The sequence below is a fragment of the Lemur catta genome, chromosome 5, assembly GCF_020740605.2.
Source record: "Lemur catta isolate mLemCat1 chromosome 5, mLemCat1.pri, whole genome shotgun sequence".
Taxonomy (NCBI): domain Eukaryota; kingdom Metazoa; phylum Chordata; class Mammalia; order Primates; family Lemuridae; genus Lemur; species Lemur catta.
In genome coordinates this window covers 97,754,548-97,775,009 of record NC_059132.1, presented here as the reverse complement: position 1 = coordinate 97,775,009, position 20,462 = coordinate 97,754,548, and the positions used below count along the sequence as shown (strand labels likewise).

At 35.9% G+C, this 20,462-nt stretch overlaps 1 protein-coding gene across 1 annotated transcript in view; it reads left to right on the top strand.

The window, feature by feature from the left end:
• The window catches only part of KIAA1109 (KIAA1109 ortholog), a 176,047-nt gene that overhangs the window by 30,673 nt on the left and 124,912 nt on the right, over positions 1 to 20,462 (top strand). Inside the window, exons 11-19 of the mRNA XM_045552328.1 lie at positions 2,135 to 2,285; positions 9,020 to 9,176; positions 9,586 to 9,664; positions 12,230 to 12,321; positions 13,570 to 13,687; positions 18,080 to 18,235; positions 18,505 to 18,602; positions 19,882 to 20,060; positions 20,217 to 20,323. Of these exons, the coding sequence (XP_045408284.1) occupies positions 2,135 to 2,285; positions 9,020 to 9,176; positions 9,586 to 9,664; positions 12,230 to 12,321; positions 13,570 to 13,687; positions 18,080 to 18,235; positions 18,505 to 18,602; positions 19,882 to 20,060; positions 20,217 to 20,323 (1,137 nt within the window). The remainder of the gene's footprint in view (positions 1 to 2,134; positions 2,286 to 9,019; positions 9,177 to 9,585; positions 9,665 to 12,229; positions 12,322 to 13,569; positions 13,688 to 18,079; positions 18,236 to 18,504; positions 18,603 to 19,881; positions 20,061 to 20,216; positions 20,324 to 20,462) is intronic.

The following is a 20,462-nucleotide window of genomic DNA, read 5'->3' as shown; positions in this document are numbered from 1 at the left end:
TGCTGATATCTAATAATAGGATATGAACACGTGTCAGCAGATGTTACATGTGGATATGAAGTGTCTACCTGAAAAATATCTGTGTCATTTCTTGAAACCTGAATATTACTTTAGTATCTTAGACTAAAAGACAATAATATAGTAATCTTTCCCTCAAATTTCATTTTCACAGATATACCTAAAAAATTCAGAATGCAAATGACCATGAGTGAAAACCTTTAGAGAATGTGGCATTAGTTAAGGTAGTTCATCTTAGCTTATAAAAAAAAAAGATCACAGTATGTTAGATTTGAGGCTTAAAGTTTAAAGATGAAAATCCAGGTAGTTACAATGCTTAAAAGGTAGCTTCCATTTTATAAAAGTATCTAAACATAGAATTTTTAGCTCTTTTTTCAGACTTCTGATCTTTTTATACCTTTCAGGGAATTTGCGAGGTCAAAGTATTTTGAAAGTAAAACTAAGATGTTATTTGCCTTTTGCATGCATGGTAGAAAAGCTGTGGTGGGTAAAACTGCTGGTGCTTTAACACTAATCGAGGCAGTGGCTCCTTAACTATACTAGTAGTCATTATATTTTTCACTGCCACACATTCACAATAAAACATAAAATGTCAGTATAACAAAAATTTCCTTGATTAACTGTAACAATTACTAATTTTATCAAATATTGACCCTTGTGTAAAGTGTTTTTAATATTTGGTGTGACAAAATGGGAAGAATGCATAAAGTACTTCTGCTGCATACCAAGGTATTCTGGTGTCTTGACGAAAAGCACTTGTGTGATTGAGTTGGAAGCTGAACTATTTGCTTTTTTCATGGAGGACCAGTTACTTCAAAGAGTAATTAGAGACAAACTACAGTTCTGAGCTTTCATGTGAAAATTAAAACTTTGGAAAATTTGAGTCTGTCACTGTGAGCCTGACAGCAATACAATAATTACCAGCTTTTCTGATTAGACTACTAGTGATATAATAAATGTGATTTTTAAAATGTTCAATAGTAAAATTGGTCAACATTTGGAAAAAATCTGCATAATTCATTTGAACCAATTGTTCAGATAACCAATGCATGATGTTACAAAGCCATACATGGATAAAGATTTATTCAAAATACTAAGAGAGACTGGTAGATCTTAGCATAATATATATGAAAAGTTCAGTGATACAGCCATTGGAACTGACATTTAAGAAACTGCCACTTGTTGAATTTTGGTGTAGTATCAAAGAATATCCAAAATTATCTGAAAAAGCTACTAAAATACTCTTCCCTTTTCTATCTGTATGTCTATATGAGGCCAGACTGTCATTAATTCTTCAATAATGAATTGAATGCTAAAGCAGCTATCGGAATCCCCGTTTTCTATTAAGGTAGACTTTAAAGAGATTTGCCAAAATAAAGCAATACCAGCATTTCTCACTAAATTATTTTGTTTTAGAAAATATAGTTATTCTTCACTAAAAATGAAATTAAAATTTTGTTTTTTACCAAAATGTTTTTATTTTTAATTTTCGTATTTTCATTTTATATTTTCATTACATTTTATTAAATATTTCATTATGTCAACATGTAGTGAGTTTATTTTAAAAATAAAAAATAATTTTAAAAATTGCTGAATTTTAATTTCAAACACAGTAACTTTTGAAAGATACAATAAAAAAAAAACCTATTGGGATTCTCAGTAATTTTTAAGAGTATAAAGATTTCCTGGCCGGGCGCGGTGGCTCACGCCTGTAATCCTAGCACTCTGGGAGGCTGAGGTGGGTGGATTGCTCAAGGTCAGGAGTTCGAGACCAGCCTCAGCAAGAGCGAGACCCCGTCTCTACTAAAAATAGAAACAAATTAGCTGGCCAACTAAAATATATATAGAAAAAATTAGCCGGGCATGGTGGCGCGTGCCTGTAGTCCCAGCTACTCGGGAGACTGAGGCAGTAGGATCGCTTAAGCCCAGGAGTTTGAGGTTGCTGTGAGCTAGGCTGATGCCACGGCACTCACTCTAGCCAGGGCAACAAAGTGACACTCTGTCTCAAAAAAAAAAAAAAAGATTTCCTAAAACCAAAAAATTTTAGAAATGCTGATCTAAGGAAACCTTTTGTTGAATGACTAACTCCCTTTATATTGTGTGTTCTGGAATATAGGACTTGTTCCAGAAGAAACAGAAGAAAATATTGAAGGAGAAATGAGCAGTGAGGATTGCAAATTACAAGACTTGCCTCCATGTTGGGGACTGGATATAGTTTGTGGTAAAGGAACAGATTTTAATTATGGACCGTGGGCCGATAGGCAGAGGTAATTGAGTAAATTATATTTCTAATAAGTCTTTCAAATGCATCGAGATAGTACTGTAACTTTTATTAAAAATTAGCTTAATATTTTTTACAAATTCTTCTATTATGGCAGAGTAAGATATCACTAAATACTTTGATCCAAATAATAACTTACTTGTTGAGAAACTACAAACAAGTTTGCTCCAAAGAAGGAGCTAATTCATTAAAAAGATGGTGAATGAGCAGCATATTTATTCTTTTTTTTTTTTTTTTTGCATTTAATCAACAGTGATTTCTAATCCCTACTATATGCCAGGGATTGTTGGGGCTCCAGGAATTCAGAAATAAAAGCCATATATAGTTCAGTTTTAGTGGTAGAAAATAAAACATGAGTGTTGTTAAGTGCTATACTAGAGGCAAGTAGGTGTTCTGTGTTGCCCACCGCACAGAAAGCCAATTACTGAGACAGTGAGGATTGTTAAGGAGGAAAGGATTTATTTTTGTGGATGTGTCAAAAGGAAGGGGGATTTATGAATTGCCTCAAATCCGTCTCCCTGACCAACAGGGTTGGGGGGGGTGGTGTTCTGCAGACGAACTGAATAATGCATGAGGGGTGTCAGCATCATTGTGTGTTTGGGGTGGAGTGCAGGGCACGCAAATGCAGTGAGAAATCATGCTAGTACATATGTCCCATGATCAAAAAATGGCGGATAAGTCCCTCCCAGGGCAGAGATTTTAGTATTATAATGAACTAAGGGTTAATATTGGTTGTTTTTTTAGCTTTGTGCATAGGTTCAGTATGTCTTTGGGCACAGTCTGTGGTGGAGTGTCATGTATCTTGTCTTCTCCAAACAATGGTGTGAGGCTTTGTAGGAGGTTCCACCATTCCGGGGAAAGAAACTCGGGAGAGAATGCATCAGTAGAACAGAAAGTTCTAAAGTTCTGGTCAATAACTTTTACTAAACAGTTCTCTGTTTTCTCCCTAATTTGAGACTGTAGCTGCTAAGTCACCAGGGCTGTGATAAATCTTGTTGACAAGGCCACTTAGAGCTGCCAGCCCCAGCCATAATGTGAACACTGAAAACTTACTTGAAATATGAAGAAACTAAAAACATCATTGAGAAAACATTTTCTTGCTTATAGAATTGGTTACAGTCCCTGGCTGTTGTGGCACTGCTGTTTATCATTTTGTTTACATTGAGTAATATTTGCTTTATGAATCTGGGTGCTCCTGTGTTAGGTGAATAAATATTTAGAATTGTTAAGTATTCTTGTTGAATTTTTCCCTTCACCATTATATAGTGACCAGTTTTGTCTGTCTTTGCCTTTATTAATTTGAATTCTATATTATCTGATATAAAAATGGCTACACCAGCTTCCTTTTGGTTTCCATTTGCTTGGAATATTGTTTTTCATCCTTTCACCTTGAGTTTGAATGATTCCTTGTGGGTTAGATGTGTTTCCTGAAGACAGCAGATACTTGGCTTGTATTTTTTTATCCATTCATCCAGCCTATGTCTCTTCAGTTCAAGGCATTCACATTTATTGAAAGAATTGATATGTGGGATCCATTTCTGTTCTTTTTTTTTTTTTTTTTTTTTTTTTTTGAGACAGAGTCTCACTTTGTTGCCCGGGCTAGAGTGAGTGCCGTGGCATCAGCCTAGCTCACAGCAACCTCAAACTCCTGGGCTTAAGCGATCCTACTGCCTCAGCCTCCCAAGTAGCTGGGACTACAGGCATGTGCCACCATGCCCGGCTAATTTTTTCTATATATATTTTTAGTTGTCCAGATAATTTATTTGTATTTTTAGTAGAGACGGGGTCTCGCTCAGGCTGGTCTCGAACTCCTGACCTCGAGCGATCCACCCGCCTCGGCCTCCCAGAGTGGTAGGATTACAGGCGTGAGCCACCGCGCCCGGCCCCATTTCTGTTCTTCTGTTAGGGAGACCCTTATTGCTTTGTTTTATGTCTTAAGCCATTGTGGTACCTGGGCTCTGAACTTTAGTTTTTGGATGATTTTACACTGGTGGGTGTCTATTATGTTGATCAGAGTATAATGCGGGTCTCAGCACTTCATGCAGGGCAGATCTGGTCTTCGGAAATTTCCTCAGTGATTGCTTGTTTGAGAGAGTCTTTATTTCTGCCTCATATGAGAAACTTAGTTTTGCAGGATACAAAACTGTAGGCTAGCCATTGTTCTGTTTTAGAAGACTGAGGATGGGACCCCAATCCCTTCTGGCTTGTAAGGTTTCAGTTGAGAAATCTGTAATTAGTCTGATGGGTTTTCCTTCATAAGTTACCTGCAATTTTCACCTTACTGCTTGTAGGAGTGCCTCTTTCGTGTTTACTTTGGCTAGCCTAATGACTACTTGTCTGGTGATTGTCTCTTTGCCACAAATCTCCCAGGAGTCCTGTGTGCTTCTTGTGCTTGGATATCTAGATTTCTGGCAAGGTTAAGGAAATTTTCCGTAATTATTCCCTCAAATAAATTATCTAATCCTTGTTTTTTTTCTTCTTTGCCTATGATTCTTGTGTTTGGCCTCTTTACATAATGCCACATTTCTTGTAGGCTTTGTTTGTTCCTCTTAATTTCTCTATACTTTCTCTTTGACTGATTTCTTTAGCTCATAGGTTGTTATCTTCAAGCTCTGAGATTCTTTCTTTTGCCTGATCTAGCCTATTCTTAAGGTTTTCCACTGTGTTGTAATTCCTTGAATGAATTTTTCTTTTTCAGAATTTCTATTTGATTTTTCTTTAATTCTTTGATTTCATTAGAGAATTTTTCATTCATTTCCTGCATTAATATTTTGTGGCTTCTTTGTGTTGGGTTTTTCTGTTTCTCTTGTATTTCACTGAGCTTTCTTACAATCCATATTCAAAATTCTTCATCTATCATTTTAACCATTTCATTTAGGTTGGTATCCATTGGTAAGGAGTTATCAATTTCTTTTGCGGGTGTCCTTTCACTCTGATTTTTCGTGTTTCCGGAGTTCTTTCACTGATTCCTTCTCATCTGGCCTCTTAATCTAGAGCTGGGGGTGCTAGGGCTGGCTTATGGTCCTGGCTCCAAGTCCCCAAAGCTTGATTCCTGACTGTGCTGGGGAGAGGAGTGCTAGTCCAGAGTTGCCTATGGGGTGTTTTAACAGGTTTGATGAACCTCTCAGGTTACCTCTGACCTGTTGTCTTCATCTCTTCCTAATGGAATGTAGTGAGTTTGGTCCCCCAGCTTAACATTCAAGCTGGTGGATTGTACTTGTGGGTGTGAATCCCCTGCTCCCTAATTGCTTGAGTTGGAAGGCACTATGTTTATGGGGTTGTTCCCTGTCATTGAGTATAGTTTGCATGGAGGAGCCAGCTGCTGGGGTAATCTTTTGTGCTGGTGGTATGCTCTAGTTCCCCAAGTGGAGTGCACAAATGCCCCCCTGTAGCTCCCAGGGGGTTGCTTGGTCCCTACCCACCCTGACATGGGGGGAGGAGCAAGACAGATTCCCGCTAGAATGCGAAAGCCTGAGAAGCTTTGAGAAACTTTGCTAAGCCTCAGTGGGGTTCAGATGTTGCATACCCGCATGCTAGGGGGAGTTACTGATACTGGGTTTAGAGCAATCTCTCCAAGTCAGGAAGGCTGTCCCTGGGGGAGGGCACCTATTTGTGTGATTGCAGAGGCCCCAGGCCAGGCTCTTTTGATCCCTGTCCACTTGACCAGTTTCTCTATAGGGGTGAGGCGAGCTCTCTCCCAATTTGCTCCCTGGAACACCATAGCCCTCTCTAGTCAGATTAGTCTGAGTGCTTGTGTTTCCTTGCTGCCCAAAACCGGCTCTTGAACTACCTCACGGTCCATGTGTCTGACCGGGTGGCCAGGGTCTCTGTTCTCAGTGGCAGTCACAGCTAGGCACATGCCCCTGCCTCAGAGAAACAAGCCTCTCAGCACAGGGCACTCTCACAGTTGCTACGGGAGGAGGGGCCACGGTCTGTCTCCCTGCACTGCTCTCCTGTCTAGGAGGCGCTGGTCCAGTTCGACTGTCCAAGCCTCCAGCAGGCAATCCCATGCTGTGCGGAAACAGGCCTTTCAGCACCAAGCGCTCACCCAGCTGCTGTTGAGGGGAGGAGCTGCAGTCTCCCTACACCACTTTTGTGTCTGGGGGGCGCTGGTCTGGCCCACCTGACCAAGCCACCAAGGGGAGATCCTATAGGTCACCAGCATGGGAAGAAAGTTCTCTCAGTGCTGAGCACTCTTGTGGTTGCTATTGCGGGATTAGGGAGGACCATGGCTGTTAAGCTGGCTCAAGCCATACTTACTTTCTGGGGTACCAGGAATGGGGGAGATAGAGAGGTGGAAACATCCAGGTGTAAGAAAGCCGGCTCTCTAGCCCCTTGTGGCACTCTCTGGCTGGGTGAGAGCTCTGTGTCCCGCTGCTTGCTGAAGACCCATGTTGAGGAGGAGAACACCCTTACCCTTTCACTTGGCTCCGGCCTTCTCTGGATTTGTTCTGCGCTGACACTGTCCTCTCTTTTTTCTCTTCCTTTTCCTCATCTTCGTAGCCCTTCTCAGTGGGGTCCTCAGACACCTCTGTTGTCTCTCCTAGTGATGTACAACTCAGCCAACTACTCTCATCTCTCCTCAGTCCAACCTTCCACCCTCCAGCTGGGACTGTCTGAGAAGTGCTGTCTCTAGTCGGCTATCTTGCCTCCTTCTATCCAGTATTTTTATGTTTTTAGCGCTTGTATAAAGTGTAATTGTTCTTAAACTTTATTCAATTTTTAATATATTTTTCAAAAGTATTGGGGCATATTTACACAAAAACCCAAACTAAAATTCTTTTATAGTCATATTTGCTTTGGGTGTTATATAGAGATATAGAGATAAAACATTGTGTTATATAGAGATAAAACATTGAAGTTAATGTGAAATAGAAATTTGCTTTAACAGCACCCTTCCTTAGATTCTTCTGCTGGGAGAGAATAGCAATACATTTCTTAATTTGGACTTAAAAAAAGTCCACTCAGGTTAATTATAAAAAAAAAAAATAAAGAAATTTATTTTTCAAATGTTTTTAGTTCACTAATATAAATAATATTTGTCTCCTCATTTACATGTACAAATGGTCTGATGTAGTCATTTCCTTTTCTCCTTCCCCATATTGAGTTTCTGCACAAACATGAACCACAATCAGCAATGAGTAGTAAGGTCTGTTTTCTTAGCAGCCGTCTGTTAATATAAGAAATATAGGCAGAAATCTCAGCTGTTTTGTTACTGGATAGTTCACTCAGCATCATAAGGTGTTACTGATCTCTGACATAGCATTACAGATTTTTAGCTTACAGATTTTTAAAATCACAGCATGATTTTAGCTTATGGCTTTTGATGTTCTACTAACTTTACATGATTGTCTGAATCTTTAAGATATTATACAGCTTTTCCTTCTTGATATTTTCATTTTACGAGTTTTCATGGTAGGGTTGACATAATAACTATATTGCAATGAAACTTGATCTTTAGATGATAATTATCATACAAACATTCCTGACATTGTCTGGCTTTTTATTGCTTTCACTTAAAGTGCTTTCATTTATGTTCTTTCATTTGATCCTCATAACCCGGTGAGGTACATTGGATAGGTGTAGTGAACTCATTATACTTGTGAGAAAATGGAGATGCAGAGGGATTCAATAATTTTGGCACGGTACTAAAGCTATAGCATTAAGAGCTGGGATTCACACCAGCCCTTCAAGTCCACTGCTCTTTACTTTATATCCTGCTGTCTACCCGCCTTGTAGTCCATGATCATCTAATGATCATATTGGATTCTCTTTCCTTAATATTCTTAATTTTATATATTTGCATGTGATAGTCAAAACATTTGCAGAATTTTATTTTTCTTTCCTACAGTTTAATTTAATGATAGCAAGTTATAGTCTGTGAGACTCTGTAAATTTTTTTCTGTTCATCTAATTTTTCCCAGTCTTATTTATTCTAAGCATTTTCTGTCACTGCTGACTCCTTCCTCTGCCCTTCCTGTTTAAAAGCCACAAACTGGCACCTTCTCTGAATGTATGAGTAACATTATATAGTACTAATGTTGGCTCACATAGAAGATTGAATGGAAAATTTCTTGGGTTTGTTCATCTTTGTCAAATGATAAGGGGAAGCAAATAAGTTAAAGGCTTAGTCTCCAAATACCTATTTACTTTTTATAAATCTGTTGCTCTTTAACTTCTTATTGATACAATATTGATTAAAAATTATGATTATGAAAATAGTAGAAATATTAATAATAGCCACTTCTTCCATGTGCAGTACACTACTAAATCTTTTCCATGTGTGCTGTCATTTAATCCTCGGAACCACTCTACGAGACAAGTTATGTTATTCCTCAGTTCCAGAAGAGGAGGCAGATCAAGTTTCCTCAGAAGGTCAAGTAACTTGTCCAGGGTGGAACGTGGATTCTAATTAAGCTATCCTCTGTAGTTCTTTTGTTTGCCATTTGGACAATTGATATTCTTGTAGAAAGTCTTTAATTTCTCATAGTACACTTGAATAGTACAAATTAGGTCCTAGCTATGTTTCATTTTACAATAGTGTATCTATTAAGTGCTCAAAGCTATTGATTTCTGAAAGTGTAAAGCATTGAAGAAACTAGTCTAGTGGTCAAGTGAGATAGCATTGATAATATAAAGTTAGAATGATGATTTTGGTCCCTTATCAGAGGCAATTTTGTTTGAGTGACATGTGAATATTCTTTCTACTTCCTTCTACAGAGATTGTTTATGGAAGTTTTTCTTTCCACCTGATTATCAAGTTCTGAAAGTTTCTGAAATTGCACAGCCTGGGAGACCAAGACAGATCCTTGCCTTTGAACTACGAATGAATATTATTGCAGATGCTACAATTGACTTGCTGTTTACCAAAAATAGGGTAATTATTGTAATAATATAGTAGAAAATAGTGTTTAAAATTTGAACATTATTTTCCAGAGTTTTTTTCTGGTGATTAGTCCTATACTTAGATTCATTTCTATGAGCTTTTCCCCCTCCAAATAATTATATGTATATTACTGTCGTCATACTTTTACTAAATGCCAAATAATGGAAAGAAATTAATAATAGACCTTCACTCTATGTTCTGGTTCATTTTTTCCTTTATATCTAGCTAAATTGTTTTTGTATATTTTTGGTAAAAATTTGAACTTTTCTTCTTAGAAACTTTTAATATCTATTTAATATCATTGATAATTATATTTCTTTCATGATAATAACTGGAAAGTAAAGATGAGAGTATGATTACAATGAATGTTTTATATGAATTAATTTTTTTCTTTTGGTAGGAAACAAATGCTGTACATGTAAATGTAGGAGCTGGCTCATATTTAGAAATTAATATTCCAATGACAGTTGAAGAAAATGGTAAGCTGTGATATAACCTTTCTGTTTTAAATAAACAATATAGTTTGTTAATCCTTTTAGACTGACATTAATAGGGTTTTTTTTCAGTTTTTTATTTGATATGCTGTAGTTATTAAGGGTACATATTACATAATTATTTGAGCACTTAGAGTGAAGAGAAAAATTTTCTAATCAAGTTTAGTCTTATAATTATATGCTTTTATTATACCTTATACATCTCTTTTGTAGGACTGAGCATAATTTCCTTAATGTATGTTTTTCCTGTTGGACTGTTGCACCATCAGAGCAGGTTCTGTGTCTTTCCTTTCACTAGTGTATTTTTAGGCTGAACCTAGTTCCTGGCATGTGGGCAGTATTTGATTGAATGACTAAAAGTTTTTCAGCAGCGGAGAACCTGCACCCTTGGATATTGTTAGTAGATTTTGTTAGGGAGTAAATTGAGTACTTTGAACAGCATAAGAAATCAGAACATTTCACAATTAAAATATTAAATAATGCCTTCATAGCTATAGTTTCATCTGAGCTGTGAATCTAAGTTCATTATGCATTTGAAATGTGGGGAAAAATGCAAGTTAATCAGTAACATGAATAGATACATTTTGTTAAATTTATCAAATTATTATATAAACTTCTTAATTTTGCCACTTATTTCCATCTTATTACATTTATAATTGATATCAGTTAAGATAACATTCTGCTTTACTTTCTTGAGAGTAACAGAATAATAACTCACATTTTAAAATCACTAATTGGCAATGTTAATGCTTCTGAGTATAATTATTTTTTCTGTGTAATTCTTAGCCCTTGTTTATGGTTCTGTCACTTATTTTGGTGCTACTGTAAGGAGAAAGCAGTCAGAGAGGTTAACTAGGTTCATTAGCTTTCTTAAAGTGGTAGCATTTGGGCCTGCCTGATTAGGTAATCGATTGAAAAAGTGAGAATGGCATGGTGTGCCATAAGATTAGAACTATTTTAGTGAAGAACTAAACCATAACTAGTTCTAAAAGAATAATCAGGCCGGGCGCGGTGGCTCACGCCTGTAATCCTAGCCCTCTGGGAGGCCAAGGCGGGTGGATCGCTCGAGGTCAAGAGTTCGAGACCAGCCTGAGTGAGACCCCGTCTCTACTAAAAATAGAAAGAAATTATCTGGCCAACTAAAAATATATATAGCAAAAAAAAAAAAAAAATTAACCGGGCATGGTGGCACATGCCTGTAGTCCCAGCTACTCGGGAGGCTGAGGCAGTAGGATCTCTTAAGCCCAGGAGTTTGAGGTTGCTGTGAGCTAGGCTGATGCCACGGCACTCACTCTAGCCTGGGCAACAAAGTGAGACTGTCTCAAAAAAAAAAAAAAAAAAAAAGAATAATCATGCTAAGTCTTGAAGCAGATGCTTGAGATTCTCCAGGACTGTGATTCAGAGTAGGCAGTTAAAAAGAAGCATCTTTTAGAAAAGTATTAATTACAGGTATATAATGGATTAGGGGTTGCACAAAATTGATAATAGTTCAATTAAGGAAGTGCTTTTACCGTTTTTGTTTTTTATTTTTTATTTTTTTTTAATTTTTTTTTATTTTTAGAGATAGGGTCTCACTCTGTCACCCAGGCTGTAATACAGTGGCATAATCATAGCTCACTGCAACCTTGAACTCCTGGGCTCAAGCCATTCTCTCACTGAAGCCTCCCATGTAGCTGGAACTACAGGCACATGCCACTATGCCTGGCTAATTTTTCTACTGTTTTTTTTAGTAGAGATAGGGTCTCACTATGTTACCCAGGCTGGTTTTGAACTCCTGGCCTCAAGTGATCCTTCCACCTTAGCCTCCCAAAGTACTAGGATTATAGGTATAAGCCACCATGACCGGCCCCTTTTCAGGTTCTTGGAGATAAAGGTTAGGTGGCTTTTAAGGTGATTGTCTGAAGGGAAAAATGGACTTAGGTCTCAGGCAAGAACAATATATAACTCAACAAATAAATATAAAACTTTTTTTAGAGATTCAGGTATTTGAAAAAAAATGCCCACAGCAGGATCCATGTGGAACTACCCTGTAATAATGACCATAGAAGTAGTGTTGATGGAGGGAGGCCTCATCAGGAAGGGAAGTGTAATACTCTAAACTTTTCTGCTTTTGTTGAGAATGGGCTATATTGTTGGGAAACTGTCATTACACGAGGGCTAGATATTGTTTAGTAAGTGTTATTATATAGGGAGTAGTTGAAAATGATGAAAATATGTACCCTTGAGTCAGTGGAAGAAGAAAAGATATGGGAGTTATCTTAATTCAGTGTCTCTATCACTTAGGGAATAGGCTTGTAGTTTTGTATGGGAAAGAAGAATCAGGATAGATGTTATGTGGAGTTGGAACTTTCTTCCGTCAGAGGTATCCAAAATGAGAAGGATCACTTACTATGTTAGCAAGCTCCCTGTCACTGAGGTTTATTTAAATGGTGACTGATCATTTTCCAAAGATTCCTTCTTTGGGTGGTGGTAGGAGTTGCTTCCAGTCCAAAGATTTTTAATTGTGTAATTTTTTTTCTGGTTCTTAATTTTTATGTTTTTATTTATTAGGTTACACCCCTGCAATTAAAGGACAGCTCTTACATGTTGATGCCACTACCAGCATGCAATATCGGACCCTTTTAGAAGCAGAAATGTTAGCAGTAAGTGTGTAGAATATAATGATAAGCATACTTGTATGAACTACAAATCTGGTTTTAATTTTCTAATGTAAAATTTAAATAACCAAAGCTCCTGGTCCTTGAACCTATGTTTGGGAAGTGCTCTTGACCCTATGTTTGGGAAGAGGAGTGCATTCCCAGTGTATGGACTCCCTTTGGCATCTCTCTGTTGCTCTGCTTCCAGTATGGGGGAAGTGAATAAAAGACAATGATAACGTATGTTTTTGGCCTTTAAGAAGTTGTTTTTAAACTTCTTTATATAGCTAGACTAAATTTCTTCTAAGTTGTAAATAAGATAATTCTTTACTGTATGTTTTCCAGCCCCATTGGGTTCTTTCTCAGGGCTTAAATAATGTGATTTATTGTGCCTTTAACTCGATGAGTAAGGTAAAAGAAAGAAAATCTTATTGATATCCTGAATTGCTCCATATTTGAAACAGAAACAATATAGAAATGCCCACGATTGAAATGGCAGATTGAGGACTCAGTAATAATCAGGCAGATTATTATTATTAATTTTTTTTATCAGGGACAGCAACAATAATAGTAACAAAAGCCACTATGTAGAATGGTTGATGTTTAGAGAAGATTCTTTCATATAAGATGGTGCCAGAAGGTCCTTAATTACTTGTTTTAAGCAAGCATCTTACACATGACATATATGAAAATTAGGAAAATTTTTCAATTACCAAGAATACATAGAATACCATAAATATATATTAAACTGGCATATTCAGCATTTTAGTGACTTCTTGAGCTATTGCTGATAAATAGTGCTGTGCAGCGTGCTATTCTTGGGCAGGCAGTTTTTGCCTTTGCAGAAATGCCAAATTCTGCAGAAATACTAATGTCACTTTGTGTGACAGTACACATTGCAATCTATCTTCCCTTATCCTGAGCTTCTCACTTAACAGATGAGGCTTAAGGAGAAATTAGGGATGTTGGTTGTTACTCTATTAGTTTAGCTGGACTGCAGTGTCAACACTGTAGTCTAATTTGTTGTTCTCAGAGTCTTTTGACTACATCATGGCTTAATATCTCAAGGAGCTGGATATAGCCATGGATATTGACCTTCAGCCACATATTGAAATCTCAAAGAGACCTTCTGTTCAGTTCAGTAGGAAAATAAGTTTTAATTACTCACCAGTGTATATGACTTCATTTCTAATGCTGTTCACACAATGTCATATTTTAAGCTCTAACATTGTTACTTAACATTTGTTTTGCAAGTTCCACATCAATGCCAGCTACCCCCGAATATGGAACATGCCACAGACATGGCAGTGTGAATTAGAGGTTTATAAAGCCACCTACCATTTCATCTTTGCACAGAAGAACTTCTTTACAGGTAATTTTCTAATGACTATAAATATAGTGAGATTTATCATAGTGAACTTATATTCAATAAATTTTGCTTTTAAATTCAACAAAGGATTTGATGACATGATTTGTATCTTCTAACTTTTACACTTCATTTTGGGATGAGGATATCAAAGAGAAAATTTAAATATAGGCATTTTATGTTCTAAGCCAAACAAGGAAAATACAACCCCCGAACTGGACTTAGAAGGAAATGAAAGAATTCAATTTAGGGCAGTGCTTTGTATCAGTCTAGTAGGGAGTGAGATGAGGATTATGAATCAATTCCTCTCTCTTCCTGAATCAGGCGTCAACATGGCTTCATTATTTTGTTTTAATTATTGTAATCCACAACATTATATTCAAATAGCTAAATGTTATTTTTATATTTGGAGTTCGTATTTAATATTTTCTGTTGGCATGGATAGTTGATTGGTGCTATCACTAGTTGAAAAAAAATTCCTTTATTTCTTGCAGCATATTGTGATAGCTGTGCATATTTTGTGGATATAAGAACTTGTATTATTGGTCTGTGAATAGCACAAATGTTACTACATAAAAATAAGTGGCATTTATTGAGCCTTCCTCTAAAAAGTTTAGCCCCATAGAGTTTATCTGATTCGCCAGTGTCAGTGGCTACCTCAATAGAAACCTAATCTTTGCTTGAATGCTTGCTACACTTATCCATCCATCCATCCGTCCATCTGTGCAACAGTTATTTACAAGCATCTAGTCTGTGCTGAGTATTATTAGATATTTGGGGGTATAGTGGTGATTAAGGTATGTATGGATAGTCCTATCCTGGCAATACTATTAGTACAATGTTGGCTAAATTACCTCACTGTTTAAGCTTTAGTTTTCTTATTGAAATAGGGAAAATTTTTCTACCCTAATTTTGCTATTGCTAGAGTTTTGGCCTTTTAAAATGCCTTTTACTGCAATATGTTCAATCGTAAGATTTTTGTATTTGTCTTCTTGTTTGACTGGGATCCTTATCTTGGGGACTAGATACAGTGCTTCTGCTTTCCTAGTGTTGTAAACTTCCAGACTTGAGTCAGTGTCCCAGTAATAGAAATTTAAACAGAGTCCCTGGCAAGTTAAGCTTTTACTAGTGAAGCTGAGCTTTGATTGAGCACTTCTCACTTGACATTTATGGAAAAAAATAATAGCTAAAACTTAACAGTATGTATTCAGTATCACATCAAAAAAAATAATCCACCACGACCAAGTGGTGGGCTTCATCCCAGGAATGCAAGGATGGTTCAACATATGTAAATCTATAAATGTAATTTACCACATAAACAGGAGCAAAAGAAAGATCATATGATCGTCTCAATACATGTAGAAAATACATTTGCCAAAATTCAGCACCTTTTTATGATAAAAACTCTTAACAGAATAGGCATAGATGGAACATACCTCAAAATTACAAAGCTGTATATCATACCGAACACTGTCAACATCATACCAAATGAGGAAAAGTTGAAAGCATTCCCACTCAGAACAGGAACAAGACAAGGATACTCACTATCACTACTTCTATTCAATGTAGTGCTGAAAGTCCTAGCTAGAGCAGTCAGACAAGAGAAGGAAATTAAGGGTATATAAACCGGTAAGGAGGAGGTCAAATTATCGGTCTTTGTTGATGATATGATCTTATATCTAGAAAACCCCAACGATTCCACCAAGAGACTCCTAGAATTGATAAATAAACTCAGCAAAGGCTGAAGTTTCAAAATCAAAAAAAAGGACACAAATCAGTAACATTCCTATACACCAACAGTCAAGCTGAGACTCAAATCAAAGACTCAGTTCTTTTTGCAGTAGCTACAAAGAAAATAAAATACCCAGGAATATATTTAACCAAGGAGATGAACAATCTCTGCAAAGAGAGCTATTAATTACTAAGGAAGGAAATTTTAGATTATGTAAACAAATAGAAAAACATCATGCTTATGGGTTGACAGAATCAACATCGTTAAAATGTCTATGTTTCCCAAAGTGATTTACAGATTCAATGCAATCTCCATCAAAATAGCAATGCCATTTTTTGTACGTCTAGAAAAAATAATTCTCTGCTTTTTTTGGAACCAGCAAAGAGCCTGAATAGCCAGAGCAACCTTAAGCAAAAGAAACAAATCTGGAGGCATCACTTTACCAGACTTTGAGCTATACTACGAGGCCATAGTAACCAAAACAGCATGGTACTGGCACAAAAATAGGAACATAGACCAGTAGAACAGAACAGGAAACCCAGATCTAAAATCATCTATGTATTGCCATGTGATCTTTGACAAAGTAGACAGTAATATACAATGGGGGAAAGAATCCCTATTCAGTAGGTGGTGCTGGGAAAATTGCATAGCCACATGTAGAAGATTGAAACAGGATCTATATCTCCGCCACTCACATAAATTAATTCAAGATGGATAACAGACTTAAACCTAAGGCATCAAACCATAAGAATTTTAGAAGAAAATGTTGGAAAAACTCTTCTAGATAAAGACTTAGGCAAAAAATTTATGAAGAAGACCCCAAGGGCAATCACAGCAGCAACAAAAATAAATAAAATCAGACTTGATTCGGTTAAAAAGCTTCTGCACAGCCAAGGAAACAATCAGCAGAGAAAATAGACAACCTACAGAATGGGAGAAAATATTCAATGCCGTACATATGATAAAGGGCTGATAACCAGAATCTACAAGGAACTCGAGCAAATCGGCAAGAACAGATCAAACAACCTCATTAAAAAGTGGGCAAAAGACATGAACAGAAGCTTTTCAAATGAAGATATACTCATTAATAGCCAGTAAATATATGAAAAAATGCTCACTATCACTAATCATCAGAGAAATGCAAATCAAAACCACAATGAGATAACATCTAACCCCACTGAGAATGGTTCTTATCAAAATGTCCCAAAACAATAGATGCTGGCTTGGATGTGGAGAGAAGGGAACACTTATGCACTGTTGGTGGGACTACAGACTAGTGCAACTTCTATGGAAAATAGTATAGAGAGTCCCCAAAGAACTAAAAGTAGACCCACCATTTGATCCCACAATCCCACTACTGGGTGTTTACCTAAAAGAAAAAAAAGCCATTTTCTGAAAAAGACACTTGCTCTAAAATGTTTATTGCAGCACAGTGCACAATTGCAAAGATGTGGAATCATCCCAAGTGCCCATCAATTCATGAGTGGATCAATAAAATGTGGTATATGTATACCATGGAGTAGTACTCAGCCATAAAGAATGAATTAATACCTTTTGCAACAATCTGGATGGAACCGGACACCATCCTCCTAAGTGAATTATTGCATGAATGTAAAAACAACTGCCACATGTACTCACTATTAAGTTGGAACTAACTGGTCAGCACTCATATGCACAGATGGAAGTAAAACTCAATGGAAATCATGCAGGTGGGATGGGAGAGATGAGGATGGGTGAAACCATACCTAACCTGCACAATGTATACTACCTGTGTGATGGACACACTTATAACTTAAAAAGAAAATTCAATGAAAGATACCATTTTTTATTTATTAAATATCAAAACAAACCAAAAACTAGAGAGATAGGTAGAAAGAAATATAATGCAGGAGAGGGTACAATGAAATAAATAGCCAAACATACATTACTGGTTGGAGTGGAAATAGATTCAGCTCTCCTGGAAAGCAATTCTGTAATTTATAATAGCCTTGAAAAAATTCCTAAATTTGAACCCAACAATTCTGCTTCAGGAATCTCTACTAACAAAGTAATCCTGAATATGTAAAATATCTTGTACAAAAATATACAGTACATAGTAATATTATATATAACATAAAAATTTGGGAAGAGGCTACATATCCAACTATACCAAATGGTCAGGTATCCTTGTTAGTATAGTGTGAAGAAAAAGGAAAGAAAACAGTTAAGTAAATCCTGGAAATCTCTTTAATGAACTATTATACAAAATTTATGTAAATATGTATGAAATAACATGGAAAAATATTATATTTGAGTTCAATGAAAAAAGCAACACATAAAACATGTACATACAGGATAGTATCAAAGTCTACATAGGAAAATAACTAGGGGAAATATATCCACAATCTCGGTTATTTGTGTAGTAGAATATCAGGTGATTTTTTTTCTCTGTCTTCTTAAATTTTGCGAAAAAATAACATATTAAATATATAAATTTATTTTGATTTGGAACTATGGTAAGCATCTGTTTACTGTCAGATTATTTAACTACATCTTAATCATCTTATTTCAGTATAAAATTTATTTACAAAAGGAAAATTAATTTCTGACTGATATTAGAATCTGTGTGTTTTGTTTTCTGAATTTCAGTTAACTTTACTTTCTGTCCCCTATCCCAACAATTATAGATTTAATTCAAGACTGGTCTAGTGATAGTGCTCCAGACATTTTTTCATTCGTTCCATATACATGGAATTTTAAAATCATGTTTCATCAATTTGAAATGATATGGGCTGCTAATCAACATAATTGGATTGACTGTTCCACTAAACAACAGGAAAATGGTAAGAAATTTTTAAAAATTAGTTTAAGTAGTCTCATTAAAACAAATACCAACAAAGAAAATTAGTATTGATTTTATAGTTTTAATAGATACTAGTAGTGATTTTTTTCCTCATTATCTTGTGAGACTGTCAGAGGACTATTTCAGTTTTATTAGACTAAACATGTTGCCTTCAATTTAATTTTGTGTAGGTGTGCATTCTAGACAGTTTTATGATTTAAACTTTACTGGCATTAAAGTTAATTTACTTTTTCTTCTTTTTTTTTGTAGTATATCTGGCTGCCTGTGGGGAAACATTAAACATTGATTTTTCTTTGCCCTTTACGGACTTTGTTCCAGCTACATGTAATACCAGGTTCTCTTTAAGAGTACGTATAATTGGATGCATTGTTTATTCCACAGGGTTTATTAGTATTAAGTTTGATTTCCCAAAGCTTATCTTTACTCTTCTCTGGCTAGCCCACTGCCACCCAAAGGTATTTTTTCTTTTCTCTAACGTTCACTAGCTTTAGTGTCCCAAAGTTCTTGCTGTGTCCATTGTGTAATTAACTACCTCTACGAAATTGGGCAATTACAAAAAAATCCCTGAACTGATTATTTTCTTAGAGCTTATGTCTGATCTTTGTGGCTGTTCTATATATTAAGAACCCTCAAAGCTCTAATGTGTGCTACATCTTTGAACTAATTTTACACTTTCCTATATTTGATTCAAGGAATAGCCAAAAACATCTTTTTTTTTTTTTTTCTTTTTCCTCTTTCTGAAAGCCAGCTCTTGTGTACTTCTGAGCTCAAAATTCTGCAGAACACCTAATTGTGTAGGGTATGGGCAATCAGTAGTAATTGTAGTATTATAGTAATTGTAGTATTAATGGTGGTTATGGTGGTAAAACACCAACAATAATAGGAGCAGCTAACACCTATAAAACAATTTTTGTGTGCTAGGTAGACACTGTTCTGTGTGCCTTCTGTGTAGTAATTCATTTAATTCTCAGAACAACCTTCTTGAGGTAGTTAGAATTGTATTTATAGATTAGAAAACTGAGGAACAGAGTTTATGTAACTTGTCATGTAGCTAGTCCATTGCTGGACAGTAGAGCTTAGGGCTCTGTTCTTTTAATTTTACTGTGCTGCCTTAGGCATCAAGATGAACAAAGAATAGAAGATCTGTAAGGAAAAAAATGAAAGCAAATGAAGATCCTTTGATATGCCAATTCTGAATTATTAAAAGCCAGTTGAGGAAACAAGACTTCCTAGAGTCAAAGGAAACAATACTATTTTAGAAATTAATAAAAATATAGAATACATTCCACCTGAACTTATAGCCAATTTTTTTAAAATTGACTTTCATATGAAATTTCCATGGATACACATGGAAGATAATCTTTTCACTGCTATGTGAAAACTATGCTGTTTCTTTTCCTGATTTTTTTCCCTTTATTTGTCAATCCAAATTTAGTTTTAGTCAATGTAACATCTTACTCCAGTTACTTAACTGACTATTCAATGTAAAATCTGCTATTTAAAATTTGCTTATTTTCTCTTACATTTATTCTCAAGGTTAGTGTAGATAGGTTTGGCTGTAAATAGTAACCTAACATATTTATGCATCAATTTTATTACTTTGGATCATTATAAATTATTTTTTAGGGAGAAGATGTTGATCTTCATTTGTTTCTACCAGATTGCCACCCTAGTAAGTATTCCTTATTTATGCTGGTAAAGAATTGCCACCCAAATAAGATGATTCACGATGCTGGTATTCCTGCTGAGTGTCAAAGTGGCCAGAAAACAGTTAAACCAAAATGGCGCAACATTACCCAGGAAAAGTGAGTACATAAACTTAGTGAACTAAGTGTTTTGTGTTTATGAATGGATAAATTATTGTTATTTCAAAAACTAATTTTATTATCTGTAACTTGTATCTGTATACAATTATAGGAATAAATGTCTGACTAGAAACTTTGTTTTTTTATTTTTCAAAGGGCTGGTTGGGTTGAATGCTGGACTGTCCCGAGTGTCATGCTTACAATTGATTATACATGGCATCCAATTTATCCACAAAAAGCAGATGAACAGCTGAAACAATCATGTAAGCGTTTTTATGTAATATGTACTTTCAAACAGCTGCTGTTTTGATTGATAATCACCAAAGATACAAAGAAGGAAATAAAAAAATTTTTAGAAATGCATTTATTCTTATGACATAATAATATAAATTTATAATCTTT